This window comes from Panicum virgatum, chromosome 8N (genome assembly GCF_016808335.1).
Source record: "Panicum virgatum strain AP13 chromosome 8N, P.virgatum_v5, whole genome shotgun sequence".
Taxonomy (NCBI): Eukaryota; Viridiplantae; Streptophyta; class Magnoliopsida; order Poales; family Poaceae; genus Panicum; species Panicum virgatum.
Genome location: NC_053152.1, coordinates 45162857 through 45178585, shown reverse-complemented (window position 1 = coordinate 45178585; position 15729 = coordinate 45162857). Strand labels below are relative to the sequence as shown.

The following is a 15729-nucleotide window of genomic DNA, read 5'->3' as shown; positions in this document are numbered from 1 at the left end:
GCTTCATGTAGTGTCGGACCCATGATTTAAATTTAGGGTAGGCCTAGCTAAAAATTTCAATATATGTTACAGTATAAGTTTTTTTTACAAAATTTGAATTTCGCAACTGCAGTATTCGCATACAATTTGGTGTATACAAGTACAAACTAACCAAATGTATAATAATATTTTTAAAAGTTCCAATGGTACCTCCAATTCAAAAAATAGGTTCTAAACTTGCGTAATTACAATATAAAATTTAAGTAACAATAGATTAAGAGCTGGAAATTCATTTAAAAACATTATAATTCATACTTGGAATAACAATGAAAACTGGAAAGGGCATTTAATAGACAAAACTATCATCACTTCCAAATAAGTATAGAGATTTGTGAGGTTTGAAGGAACTAAATGTATACTTAGGCCATGACTTATTTTAAGTCACTTTAAGTCACCTCCTATTTAATTGTAGTGACTAAAGTATTTCCAGGCTGTGAAACAAAGATCATTGTATCTTTAATTAATACTAATCTGGTACCCTGGGATCCATCCCGCCATGCAGCGCTAGCATGTTCCCGCGCACCACCCAGGCCTCCGCTGGCTTTTCTTCCCGCTGGCCACTGTATTCATTTTTATTCATACGATCGAAAAGGAAATAGTTCCAACAAATACATGTTCAGACGTACTGCATAATATTGGATTGGCACCATTACAACTTTTACAAATTAAAAATATGCTACTACAATTCATCAAATTGGAGATATACCATCAGGATACCTCTTTCCTCTCCTTAGGCCCACTTGCAGTGTAGTCATTCCATGTATTTTCCCGTATGGACATTTGCACCCCTCTCTCATTCTACCCCCGTATACCCTCTCCTACACAAGAGCACAGGCTACCTTCTCTGTCGCCGCCGTCATTGAGGAGGACGCCTGGGCCTTGTTAACGACCAAAATTGGCACAGGTCGAACAGACCGGTCTGACCTGTGCTCGCAAGCGGTCTGACCGGTCTGGGCCTTGTAGCCGGTCCGGCAAACCCGACCGGTCAGACCGGTTTACACGGAGTCCGAGTACAATTAGAGTTCTTCATGAGATTAGATCTGTAAATAGGATTCCTTGCGGGATAAGTCCACCCCACCCTATAAATATAAAGGGCCACGACCGATTGAGGATCACCCAATCGATCAAACACAAAAACTTTTATCTTTTTATTTTCTCTTGCCCTAACTTTCCAATCTACTACTTGCTGTTCCTCCTTCGTCTCTACGTCGATTGAGGGCGTTCTAGGTGTCCTGTCGACCCTAGAACAACCCTGTGTGCGCCTACCCCGACGGGTCTTCCCGGGCTAGCGTTCGTAGGCTTCGTCGCCGATCTCGCCGACGGCGACCGGTCTGACCGGTCTGTGCGGCGGTGCTGCAACGCGCGCCTCTACTTGCTGCACGATCGAGTGCATCCATGTGTTGGCCGTGATTTGCGTCAACACACTTTTTGACGACTCCGCTGAGGAATAGAATCCATCGGCTGACATGGCCGGTAAAATTTCTAAACCTAGTGAGGTGGATGCCGACAACATCTCAAGGCCGACTGTTCAGCAACTTTCGGCCGACCATCAGAAGGTTCTTGATGGCATCCGCCAGAAGATCAGAGAAGAAAAGGAGAGGGAGATTCAGAAGCTGGAGGAAGAAGCCATGAAGCAATACATCTCGCACTTCAGCATCGACCGTCAAGGGAAGGTCACAAAGGATGCCGCCTTTGATGCTTCACAGTTTGAGGTAAAATTCGATGAGAATGAATAGCCTGTTTTTAATTCAGAAATAGCTAATGCTACAGATAATGCTATTTCTTCTCATGTGAATAATAAGTTGGAATTTGTGGGTCAAAATATTCATAGTATATTTGATGACCGATTTAGCCGGATAGAATCCCATCTTAGTATGAAGCCTATCGGTAGTGATAACAATGCATCTACATCTAATACCGATAGGGCAATGGATGGTTCGGCTAATTACAAAAATCCAACTAATAATGCTTTAGTGATTAATTCAGTTAACTAGCATAACCTAATTAATTATAATTCAGCACCTCATGCAAATGTGCCGTATGGGGCAGCAAGTTCGTTGCAGCAATCTACATCGCTGAACTTTGTTCAACATCATGGTACACCTCTGCTAAAAAAAACATCATGGTACACCTAATGTAAATCGGCCTATGGCCGATGATTTTGGATCTAGCAGCATTAAAGATGAAGTGATTAAAATTTTTAGACAAACTTTTGATATAGATCCAAAAGGAAGATGCCGGTCATATAAGAGACCATACCCTGAAGAATATGAGCATGTTGCATATCCACAGGGTTTTAAAATTTCTGAATTTGTTAATTTCACTGGTGATAATAGTAGAACTACATTGGAGCATATCGACTAATTTATTATACAATGTGGTGAAGCTAGTACTAGTGATATTTACAAGTTGAGATTGTTTCCTTTATCTCTATCGGGTGCTGCATTTACTTGGTTTATTTCATTGCCACCCAATTCAGTTCGCACATGGGCCGATTTAGAGCAAAAATTCCATGATTATTTCTTTAGTGGTGAAATTGAATTCAAATTGTCACATCTTACATCGGTTAAGCAAAAGATACATGAAGATATTGCTGCATATATTAGAAGATTTAGAGATATTAGAAACCGATGTTATAGTTTGACAATTTTTGATAGAGATTTGGCTGATCTAGTTTTTGCTGGTTTACTTGATTTTCATAAAGAAAAGCTAGATGGACAAAAATTTCTAGATGTTAGCCAATTTCTACAAAAGGCTCTGGTTAATGAAATCCGAGCTGAAGAAGATAGAAATTTGCAAAAGTCCAATGAAAAGCCTAATCGCCCTGTTTATGTTCTTGGTTGTGAATCAAATTGTTCGGACGATGAAGGCAAGGATGTTTATGCTGCTGAATTTGCTTGGCCTTCTACTGATAAACCTTGCACTTGTGGTTCTCTCAAGCCGATTCAAAAAAATCGGCAAGATAATATTAAATTTACTTTTGATATATCCAAATGTGATTGCATATTTAATGAGTTAAACAAATTGGGATACATCAAATTGTCTCATGCTATTCCGCCGCTTGAGGAATTAAAGCGGCATGCTTACATAATTCGTTCTCTCATGCAACCAATGATTGCAATGTGTTTAGAAGGCAAATTCAATCGGCCGCTAATGAAAGATGATTAGTTGTTCCACAAATGCAAGTTGATAGTAATCATTTCTCTATGCATACCATTGAATTACAGAATCCTAAGGTTTTAATTCGGCCGAATCAAGCCGAATCAACAAAGGAGAAAAATATGATCATTAGTGAACCAAGATCTGAACAGATCAAGAAAGCCACAGAGAAGAAGTCCCTCAAAGCTTCATCAAAAAGTTCAACACTCGGGGGGAAGATCAGAAGAAGGGTGCCACAAAAGAAGCGACCAGATCAAACTAAAGATACAAAATCATCGTCAGAGCATCGTAAGCAATCGGCTTCTAATTTGCAACAAGATAATCATGTTTTTGCGCCATATTTATTTGGTGAGGCGATTGCTCCATGGTTCTGGTCGTATCCTTACTATTACACACATTTGGATTATAGTAGAATGTATATGCATCCATACTTTATTCAATATTCTTCTACATATCCAAGTTATGGTGCCTCTCAAAGACCGATTTGTTGCTAGTGATAATCTGGTCAAAAGTAAACCTAATTGCAGCCAAGATGGTGAGAAGGATATGATGCAATACAACTAGCATTTACAGCCGAGATGGTGTCCCTCAGGCTTATCTCACACCCAAAAAAGAAGGCTGCAACGAATGCGCAGGAAGGAGTCCATGGAATAATAAGTGGAGGTTGTACCTGCAAGGTCGGCAACCGTGAAGCAGGTATGGAGAGCTAAGCAAGTTGTTTCATCATCAGTTTGAAGAAGAAGCAAGATATGGTCGATAATGTTTATCGCCCTTAGAACAAAATATGACCGCTGCATGTTTATTATCGTCCTTAGATAATTTTGGTTCAGAGGCTTGTTTTTTGGCATGCAAGCATTACCAAAAAAACAGGGGGCATATGTTGACGACCAAAATTGGCACAAGTCGAATAGACCGGTCCGACCGGTGCTCGCGAGCGGTCTGACCGGTCTGGGGCTTGTAGCCGGTCCGGCAACCCCGACCGGTCAGACCGGTCTACATGGAGTCCGAGTACAATTAGAGTTCTTCATGAGATTAGATCTGTAAATAGGATTCCTTGCGGGATATGTCCACCCCAGCCAATAAAATATAAAGGGCCACGGCCGATTGAAGATCATCCAATTGATCAAACACAAAAACTTTTATCCTTTTATTTTCTATCCCTAGCTTTTCCAATCTACTACTTGTTGTTCCGCCTTCGTCTCTACGTCAATTGAGTGCGTTCTAGGTGGCCTGCCGACCCTCGAATAACCCTGCGTGTGCCTGCCCCAACGGGTCTTCCCGGGCTAGCTTTCGTAGGCTTCGTCACCAATCTTGCCGGCGGCGACTGGTCAGAATGCTCCTTGAGACCGATATGACCGGTCTATACGGCGGCGCTGCAACGCGCACCTCTGCTCGCTGCACGTCCAAGTGCGTCCGTGTGTTGGCCGTGATATGTGTCAACAGGCCCGCGGCAGGGTAGGCGCGCTGCAGCCTGCGCCCGCGGCAGGGCAGGCGCCAGGAGCGTGCGTGCCGCGTAGAGAGGCTGGGCCCGTGGCAGGGCAGGCGCCAAGAGCCTACGCCCCGCGGCAGGGTGGCGCCCTCGGCGGGAGCCTGCGCGCGGGAGGGCAGGCGCCAGGAGCCCGGGCCCGCGACATGGAGGCGCCCTCGACAGGGAGCCTGCACGCTGGCCTGGGCCCGCGCCTAGCTCTGGTGAGCCTGGGCGGCGGTAGAGAAGGGGTCTGGGCAGTGGCGGCGACAGACAGGAAAAAGGTATCTTGATGGTATATCTCCAATTTGGTGAATTGTAGTAGCATATTTCTATTTTGTGAAAGTTGTAATGGTACCAATCCAAATAACCCTACTGCATAATACATATATTGTTCAGCAGTCAAACAAATATCAAATAACATCTATCTCCTTCTATACAATCCATCAGCAATCCAATCCCGAAAATAGTTATGTTTTTCATCATCATCCATGTTTACCTCTTCATCCACGCGTCTTACACGTGAACGTCGTCGCCTTGCACGAGAATCGGGCACCACTGAAATGTAATTTGGATGACACACAATTTCAAAGTCTCTATCCGCCGGTCTACTCTCCCTAATGAAATTATGTAGAGCTGTGCACGCTGAAATTATTTAACTTTGCTTTGCTGGCGGATACGCCGCCATGTATAATAAAATCCTCCAATTCATGTTTAGGACTCCAAAGAAACGCTCTATGGCATTGTGAACTTGAGAATGTTTATGATTGAAGGGCCGTGTTTGGTTACCACCTTGAAATTTTTTTCACAAAAAGACGAATGCATGCATGGAGTACTAAACGAACTTTATTTGTAAAATTTTTTCATGGATGGGTGTAACTTTTCGAGACGAATCTAATGAGCCAAGTTCTACCATGATTGTCTATAGTTATGCTACAGTAACCACTCCTAATTATCCTCTAATCATGCGGTCGAAGACCTTATTAGCTAGAGCACGTGCTACAGTATCATAATTGTGGAGATTATTTTGTAATTAGACTTCGTTTAATACCACTAATTAGTGATTAAAGGGGAAAAAATTTCACCCCCTAACCAAACACGGCCAAGGTCTCTTACACGTATCATTAAGCAACCAAATCCGTTGGGATGTTGTTGCTGCATGGGCCAGCTGGAAATTAAACCAGCAGTAAAAATAGTGAGCAGCACAGCCAGCAAATTTGGCCCGCGACGGAAGTGCATTGGGCCTCAAGTGGAGCAAGCGGACAGCAGTTGTGGTGAGCTAGTATTTGCTTGTTGCCTGTTGGACCATTTTTTCGATTTGGACCACAAATGTTAAGTAGTAAAAAGATTTTGGGCCAAAATTTAGGGTAGTTCTGAACCTACTTGGACTACCATTTGGGTCCGCCACTGGCTTCATGGTTTTCGGTAATTGTGTATACTAAGTTATATCATAAATTGCATGCTATATCATCACTCGGTATAAAAAAAGGAAAGAAGGAAGCAAGACCCTATCCCTTGAAAGTTTTCTTGGTCAGAGAGATGGTGTTGGTGTCGGCGACTCAGGGCGTACGCAATGCATGGTAATAGTTGGTACTGGCTACATAGTCTGTTGACGTGGAGGTAAGAGATGAAAGAAAAACTATTTTATACTATTGGACCCACCCGTTCCTCTCATATGTTTTTGGACTTTGTGAAATAGATCAGCTATTTGTTCTCTCCTACTTTTTTATTACCACATCAGATCTAACTAACCAAATAGCTAATTATTGCGGACCGCCTCAAAAAGCACCGCTGCACCACCACAAGGAGCCCCGCCGAGCCCAGCCCAACCTGCCTCTCAATCAGCAGCCTCGGATTCCTTCCTTCATTTCTTCCCTCTGCGATCGCTGAAGGCGCTAATCGCAACAAACCCACCACACCCATGCTTGCCCTGTCAGGTCAGCAGAATCCCTAAGCGCCCAATCCTCCTAGGGAAATCTATTCATCACATATGCTGTTGGCCACCGATCTGTCTACTGCTAGAAAACTTGACATTATACCAGGCGGGAACCTCCATTTAGTACTGATATTAAGTACCGGCCGATGTTTTTGGCTCGGTATTAAAATGGCTCCAGGACAACTTTAGTACCAAACCAACCAAATTACGACTGATACTAATATGCAGGGACGAATGGTGTAGTGATGATATAAGGTGAGGGCCGTGAGCTCGCAATGATGATGGCCACCGGGGGTTAAGGGGGGAGGGGGTTGCCCAGGGTGATGGTGTCCACCGGACTTAGAAGAGGGGATGGAGGGTGGTAGGGAAGACCGGCGACACTGTCAGGTTGCAGGGCAGCAGCAAAACCACCGCCCAGGGTAGCGGCTTGACAACCGATGGGTTAGTAACCGGGCAGGATCGGCTTGACAACCAGTGGGTTAGTAACCGGGCAGGGTAAATTGGATCAGAGGTGATTAGCGGGGAAGGGTTCTGCGCTGAATGTTTAGGACAGAAGGACCTGCAGGAGACTCTCTTCGCAGCGGCAACCGGCATGGCTTCTACCAGCCTACACAAGTAACAAACGAGGCAGAAACACGCAGCACGACGACAGTCCATTGATTTTGGTCAGCTACAGCGCAGATAAGGACGCTGGCCTTGAATCGCGGAAACAACACTTCCACAACTTTACAGTGGTATTGCCATGCCAGCGAAAAAGAGAAAAAAAGATCTGGAAGTCAATCAGTTTGGGCGCAGCTTGTGCCAACACACTTACCGTTAGACTGCATTATTCACACTCCATTGCAGTCACCAAACTTATTTACAGTGCATAAACTCCGGCACAGCACAGATTAACTGCACTCTAATGTCCTTCGTATCCTGAGCTCTCAGAAGGATCCAGCGAGCAGGATTGCATCCAAAGTGAACCTCAGCAGCTCAATCGATCCTTCACCAACTGACGTATAGAGAAACATTACACAAGTTGTCTTGCCTAGATTCAGACAACGATCCACAACAATGCCAACATGCACGATAGCCAGGTAGTCTTGCTTACCACTCCATGGTGACTGCTCCTGCTCTCAGCCCTCAACAGAACTCCAGTCTATTTTTCAATGTTCACAGTCCATTCCAACAAAGTAGTTTCCTAACTGTCTCCAGGCACTGGACCAACTTCATCGGTAACAAAAACCACAAGCGTGGCAAGAAACCACTAGCATAAGGCCTCATGTTATGCCATTATTTTGTTATTGGGTCTAGTTCTGAATCCATTCTTGATGCCTTGACAAGCTTAACTTCTTAATGCAGTCATCAACCAGAGTTATCCTTGTCTTTAGATGATAAGCTGTCTAGCAAGTCACTTCCTTTGTAGCTTGTCACGCCAGGCCCAGGACTGAACGAGTGCTGGTTGTTCAGAACAGCCAATGATGTCAATGATGTTTTGCCACTGCCGGCACTCCAGACATCGAAATCTGTGTTTTCCAGGAGACCGTCGGAGGCAATCCTTGCATCTCTGAATGGTGCGATACATTTTCCCTTCGCAAACGTGATGCAAGCCTCCTTTGCTGCCTCCAGACAAGCAGCCATCTCTCGCTCTTCACATCTCTCCCTTTCTTCATAATCAGTCGGGGCAGCTCCAAATAAGCCTTTCCACCAGGGGGGCTTGCATTTGCGTGATGCAGTGATTGAGCACCCTGATCGTGCACCAGCCTGCAATGTTGTGAAGGGACTCTTATGAAACACAATCTAGTACTAAGTAAACCACACAAATTAAAGAGCATGTCAAATATGAACTATGCAACATAGATGAAATATGACATTTTCAGCCTTTCAGTTCTCCAGGAAGCAATGCTTCTACATAGGAATTACATAGTCATATGCGTATTCTAAGACAGCATAACTATATTTGTGTTTCCTTGCTTCTGAGATCATGGATTGACATTTGTAATATAGCGCTTCATAAAGCAACTCTACGACATGAAATTTGACAAAATTTCGTCGCTAGATAATGCAGTCATTTTTTAATATATCACACGGAAGAATGACTTAATCCCATACGATGCATTCTAATTGCGAACTGAGCTCTGTTTCTGCCTTGACAGTATATTAGACGCCAATACCAGTATGAGAAGATTTGCAATGTAGTATAGAGCAGTGTCAACCACAACAACTAAAGCTAAGTAGTCATGAGCTGGTTTGCTCTCTTTAATGTATGCAGCTGTTATACTTACTGACTGGCAGAACTTGAGCCAGCCAACTCGGCCAGCTGCAATGATAAATCAAATCCCTTGAATTTTAGGTATGAGTGAACAGGAAAAAAGAAGAAAAAACAAGGTTCCTCTGTCTCAGTGATGAAACCAAAGATCAATAGCATCTGAGATAGAACAGAAGCGAATATGGGTTTCACTTGAAGAAGAGAACATAACTTGCATATAGTTGGGTTTTGGGATACTAAATGAACCAAGAAGAGAAAACATAATAACTAACCTGATTAAAAAGTGTTTTTTCTTTGTGTTGGCCCAGACATGGATTTGGTGGAAAGCCCGGAGGTCAGCTTGACCAAAAGGCCGCTTGATTGAATCAAAGAAGCAATTCGATCAGATACAAGGGAGAGGGCTGCTGCTTATATAGGCAGAGCCTTCACCTACTCCTAACAAAAGCATAAAGCTTTAACACTTTAGCCAAAGGCGCCTCATGATCAACTTGAGAGCCAAAGCAACACACACTACAAAAAGTAAATGCAGAAATTAAGATACAAGTGCTAGCTTAATCCTATCAATCTCCCCCTTAAGCCTAGCACTAAACTATCTTCTTCAAGCCAATCCTCTCCCTCATCTCCTGGAACTTGGCCTTGCCCAGAGACTTGGTGAGAATGTCAGCCAGCTGGTCGGCAGTGGGAATGTGGCTGGTCTTGATGCTCCCTTCCTCCAGACAGTCCCTGATGAAGTGGAACTTAGTCCTGATGTGCTTGCTCCTGTCATGGAAGACTGGGTTCTTGGCCAGGGCGAGTGCAGACTTGCTGTCCACCTTCAGCTCCACCACGTCCACTTCTCTGCCCAGGAGCTCCCCGAGCAGCCTTACCAGCCAGAGTGCTTGTGTTGATGCAGTGGTGGCGGCAATGTACTCAGCTTCACAGCTTGACAAGGCCACCACCTTCTGCTTGACGGATTGCCAGCACACCAAGCAGCTCCCGAGGAAGAACATGGTGCCGCTGGTGCTCTTGCTGGTGTCGACGTCGCCGGCCAAGTCGCTGTCGCTGTAGCCGATGAAGCGCGCTGTGTTCGGAGCCCTCCCGTAGTGCAGCCCGTAGTCCAGCGTCCCGGCCACATAGCGGAGCACGCGCTTGGTGGCCTGCTGATGCTCCACCGTGGGCCGCTGCATGAATCGGCTCAGGTACCCGACGGCGAACGCCAGGTCCGGCCGAGTATGCACCAGGTACCACAAGCTCCCCATGAGTCGCCGGTACAGAGTCGCGTCCATCTCCTCCGCGGTGCTTTCCCTGCTGAGCTTCAGCTTCTCCTCCATCAGGGTGGCCGCAGGATTGCAGCCCTGCATGTTCCCCAGCTCGAGGATGCGCTGTGCGTAGTTGGATTGGCACAGCGTGATGCCCTTGGCATCCTGGCGGACCTCGACGTCGAGATAGAAACAGAGGAGGCCGAGATCACTCATCTCGAAGCGATCCTTCATGGCGGCCTTGAAATCCTCCACCCCTCTTCCATCTGCGCCGGTGATGATGAGGTCGTCGACATAGACGCCGACCAGCAGCAGATCCTCCCCGCTGCCGCGCCTGTACACCGCCGCCTCGTGTGCGCTCTGCTGGAACCCCATCTTCTTCAGCGTGATGTCCAGCTTCGCGTTCCAGGCGTGCGGCCCTTGCCTCAGCCCGTACAACGCCTTCTTGAGGCGGTACACCTTCCCTTCTTCTCCGGCGACGGCGAAGCTAGGTGGCTGGCGCACGTACACCTCCTCCTTGAGGTCGCCGTTGAGGAAGGCGGACTTCACATCCATGTGATGCACCTTCCACCCCTCCTGCGCCGCCAGCGCAAGGAGAACCCGCACCGATTCCACCCTTGCCACTGGCGCGAAAGCATCATCGAAATTGATGCCTTCTTGCTGCACGAAGCCGCGTGCCACCAGCCTCGCTTTGTGGTTGGTCACCACCCCTTTCTCATCCTTCTTGAGCTTGAAGACCCACTTCAGAGAGATCGGGCGGTGGCCGGCGGGGAGGTCCACGAGCTCCCAGGTCTTGTTCTTCTCAACAGCCTGGAGCTCCTGCTTCATCACCGCCTCCCACACCGGATGGCCCCTGGCCTCCACATGGTTGGTGGGCTCCCTGGCGTGAGTGAGGTGGAGCTGGGCGCAATGGCGGGGTGCCATGCCTGGTGGCGACTCGTCCCCGACGATGTTCGTCACCGTGCGGTAGCGCAGGGGCTCGGCGTCGTAGTAGGCGTCCAGCCGGTCCTTGTCATCCTCCAGCGGCATAGCCAGCTCGATTGGAGGGATTGAAGCAGAGGAACCCGCCGCCGGCGTGATCGGGGACGCCTGGAGTAGAGTATCCGCCGCCTCCTCTGCTCCGGCATTGCTCTGCTCCCCAGGAGACAGAATAGAGGATGGCGAGCGCGGCGCAACCGGAGTCGCGGCCAGGCCTGACGAAGGCGTGCGCGCTCCCCCGGAACCAAACTCCTCAACGCGCTTGACGACGAACTCCTCGTCCGCCGGAGCTTGCCCGCCGTCGGCCTTGATCCAATCCCACCCGCGACTCTCGTCGAAGACGACGTCGCGCGAGACGCGCACGCGCTGCGTCTCGGGGTCGACGACGCGGTACGCCTTGGCGCCATCAGCATAGCCGATGAAGATGCCGGGGCAGCTGCGATCGTCGAGCTTCTTCAGCTGCGACAGATCCTTGGTGTAGGCGACGTAGACGAACGTGCGCAGGTGCAGGATGCTATTCTTTGTGTAAAAGGATGTATAATAGATTCTAGCTAATGTTGTGCAGGGGATGCTATTCTTCCGAAAAATGAGCACCGGAACTCAATAAGTCAGACAACAATCAATCATTATCAGACAAAATCCATTGTGATTTTGCTCAATGTGTAAAAGCATGAAAGTTGAGACAGCTGCAATAAGCTGAAAAAATACATTGAAAGAAACACAAGGCAACTGGGGTACAGGAGGACGGGCACCTTTACTGACTCCAAAACTAGCATTCTACAGGAAACATCAGAAAAGTAAAAAACCACATGTAAAGAAACATAGTTTAACACTGTGGAGCATTGTCAACCCCAACCACCAAACTCCAGTAGCTAGGAGCTGGTTTGCCCCTCTTTGATATCTGCAGCTGCTAAACTTACTGCCTCACATAACTAGCGCGAGGCACCTCGGCCAGCTGCAAGAATAAAACATAATCGCAACTCACAGGCAAGGCTTCCAGTGTTAATAGCTCCATCCATACTACAGACACCAGAACAATCTCCACCCTAATTTTTGTGAGTAGTCTGAATATATTTCCATCGTGCTACTTTTTCAGGGCAAATGGGGCACAGAAGGATGAAAACAAGTCCAGCCGAGTGAGCTCAATTAGTAATCCAACCGAGTAAGCTCAACTAATCTGATTTTTTCCCCCTGACTTCATAAACAGCATTCCGTAAAGAATGTGTCACAAAGTTAAGAAAACACGCACACATAAAAGTAAAATGTTGTGGAGCACTGTCAACCCCAACCATTGAACTTCAGTAGCAAGGAGCTGGTTTGCCCTCTTTGATATCTGCAGCTGCTAAACTTAGTGCCTCGCATTACTAGCGCGATGCACCTCGGCCAGCTGCAAGAACAGAACATAATCACAATTCACAGGCACGTTTTCCTTCCAGCACTGATATCTGCATGGTCCGGACAGCGTAACAATCCAAGCTACGCGCTGAATCCGTTCCCATCCGGCCCGCACGGCTACATTCCCTCGCGCAATTGGTTCCACGGATCCAAAAAATTCGGCGCTCTGCTAACACAGGCGCGATCGGGGTGGGGGAGACGGGGTAGCCGGGGAGGGCGGGTGGGGGTGAATTATTACCTCGCACTGCGAGACGAGGCTGGCCTCGGCGGCGACCCAGGCGGCTCGCCAGCTGGCGGCGTCGCGGAAGGCGAGGACGGGGGGCTCGCCGGGGGCGTCGGAGGGGACGGGCGCGCGGAGCAGCGGGAGCGGCGGGTCGAATCGCACGACGGTGGCCGCCGCGGAGTAGTCCTCCGCCGAGTCGTCGGCGCTCCCGCCGTAGAGCGGAGCAGCAGCCATCGAGAGAGGGTGTCGCCGCCGGCGATGGCGGCGGCCGGAGGCGTGGTAAATGTCCCTTGTTGGCTAGGGTTCGGGCAGGACACGGTTTGGGTTGGGCCAGGTCACTTCTACGTGGGCCTGGGCCGGAAGTGACAAGGGCCTCGTCGATTTTCCCTCTTAGGCCTTGTTCGGGTTCTAGGCCAGGAATCAGTGGATGGACCATCCACTTCAACTCGATCCTGGTCTGGTTGAGGCCCAGGAACCATTCCTTTCATCAAAACATTGCGTTCCGTTGTTTAGGGATGGATTCAAGCCAACAAAAGGAGAACAGCCAGTGATCACAAGATACAATGCAGAGCACGTACAGAACAGGCAATGCACATACATAACAAATTTTCATTTACTCTTCATCTCGATGTATCTCTCCATCAAGCAGTCAACTCTTGAACTCTTACTACTCTTCCCATCTTGTTTTTCCTGTTTCCTTTTTGCTGTTGCAGCCAGTCTTATCTGTTTCCTTTACCTTCCATAACTATCATATTATACATAACTTTATTCAATTATTGATTAATATTTGACTGATATAATCTTAATCAATTATTACAACTCATGGGAAAACTAATTCAACTAATCTCCATGTCCATGTTGCTGATATTGGACCCACATCTCTTGCGCAATTGAGTCTCTCAGTGTGCTGCCTTCTGCACTGCTAGCTGCATTCCATATAGAAGGAACTTGAAAAGGTTTCGCAAGGTTGTAATATGCCTGGCAATGCCTTGCTGCGTGGGAGTATTTCATTGTACACTGATTCTGCGCGCCCGATTACACCAAGGTACCAGTGGTTATAGTCAAACAGGATCACAAGGACGACCAGATAGATATCCCCATCAATGAGGGGATCTATAGCATCTTGGAGATGCGCGCGTAACCAGTTCATACTGTGTCATCGATGAAATACAATACTTACTGCACTTGCCAAGTGAAATCCACGCACAACCATATCCAAACAAAGTAGTGAAAGGTTGACATTGAAAAGCTTCTCCATGTCTATATCCATCCGATGGACCAAGTTCAAGGAAACGGCTTCTCTACTGCATCAAAAAACCAATCCAAGTCCGAAATGGATAGTTGGGGTTAACGATTCCTAATTTCCTATAATAAATTGAGAGAGAAGCATGTTCTTCTTGCCCAAAAGGGGATAAAGTTGATGGAACCTGTTCTGTAACATTCTTTTTTTAGCAAATAATACTACATAATAAGGTTTAATTTACCTGCCTTTTTAAACATCAACTGTTGTATAGTAGCAGTTAAATCATATAATGAAACGGCGGAACAGGTGAGCAAGCTATTGCTACATCGCCCGCTGTTCTAACTTTTATGAATATGAAGTTGGCACAATTGGATAGACATGCATGTGAATAAGCATTGACTTTAAGATTTGTAAAGAATTAGTTAAGTACAGTCATTATTTGCAGTATAATAACAGCGCACCGACCTAGTATTGTAATACGATGACCTTTTGGCTCCCCAAAAGTTGCCGCCGGGTGTACTTGGGGCAGTACAAATTAAACCTATCGACGTCAGAACAAATTAATAAGGTAATAAGAGTACTTTTCTAGATAATTCAAATATCTTTTGTTATGACCAAACTTCAAGTTGGGGCAGCAGAGACTTGATGCATGATCTTAAACAATGTGGTATGATGATGGGATCCTTAGCTTTCAGAGTTTCAGATCGACCGATTATTTATTTGGCTATTAGCTAGCATCCCAGTGATACCTAGCTCAATCGGTGTTATAAGTAGGCTAGCTCAGCTAGGGTCGTCGCCAAGTTACTTACTACTAGTACAACTAATTAACGGCGGGCCTGCATCTATCACCCGGTGCGTGTATCTTCTTCTTCATCATCTCTCGATGGCATCATACCTTAATAATTAGCACGCATCAGAGCGACAATCTGTCCCTCAACACTCACTGCATGCTTTAACTTGGTGTGTAATTTCTTGTATGTGTCGTCGAACATGTAGGTGTGCCGCACCGGCGCGGTAAACGGGCCAAGAACGTACGACAGACGATGGCTTCCGGCGGCGGCCGTTCAGCAGCAGCGCTGAGCAGGAAGAAGAAGCCGACTAGGTTTGTTGCCTGCGTGATGGCCCTGGTGGTTGTGCAGCTGCTGCTCCTGATGATGGCCACGCCCGCGGCTTCGCAGTGCTGCAGCGGATGCTGGTGCCCGATAACCCCGGAATGCTGCACGCCGACGGCCAGGCCCTGATGGCCAAGGGCACGTCTGATCATCGTCTCTCCGTCGTCCCGGACGCTTCTGTAATTTCACAGTCACTCTGTGTGCGCGTACGTTCGTGTCTGCGTGTGCTTTTGAATAAATCCCATCCTACGCCCTGATCCCACGGGGCCGTTGTGTGCTTCCTGCTCCTATCGTTGAATTGAAGAAAATGCATGTCATGTTACTGTCGTTCCTGGCTGTTCAATGTTGATGAAACCAACCATGCATGACGAGATGGTCCTGCATGATTTATTACTGCAAACATTCTTGTCCTCAACCTGGAACAGATTTATCATGAAGTTAGAATATATAGTTTCCTGTGTTTTTTTTCTCGTGAACCTGCAAGACCGATTTTATTTTTCAGCGACGACTAATACGCAAACCTAATATTTATCTTTATCTATTTCTAAAGCAAGCAATATTTCATGGGTCCATCAATCAGAATCCTAATTGGAATATGGGCAAATCAATCGGAATCTTAATCAGAACTCGAACAAATCAATCGAAATCCTAATTAGAAACTAGATAACAATACCTTGCACGGTCACAAAA

General features: G+C 46.9%; 1 protein-coding gene and 1 long non-coding RNA gene across 2 annotated transcripts; one reads left to right on the top strand and one right to left on the bottom strand.

The window, feature by feature from the left end:
- Nucleotides 1-7229: 7229 nt before the first annotated feature.
- On the bottom strand, nucleotides 7230-12986 carry LOC120685898. The gene is made up of 2 exons (XM_039968018.1): nucleotides 12700-12986; nucleotides 7230-8345 (listed from the first exon to the last, which is right to left on the bottom strand). Exons 1-2 carry the CDS (start codon nucleotides 12916-12918, stop codon nucleotides 7947-7949), a joined length of 618 nt encoding a protein of 205 aa, XP_039823952.1. The 5' UTR covers nucleotides 12919-12986; the 3' UTR covers nucleotides 7230-7946.
- A 1710-nt stretch (nucleotides 12987-14696) lies between these two features.
- LOC120686921 lies at nucleotides 14697-15435 on the top strand. Its single transcript, XR_005680441.1, has 2 exons — nucleotides 14697-14779; nucleotides 14924-15435. It is a non-coding gene; the product is annotated as an uncharacterized LOC120686921 (long non-coding RNA).
- Nucleotides 15436-15729: the final 294 nt, after the last annotated feature.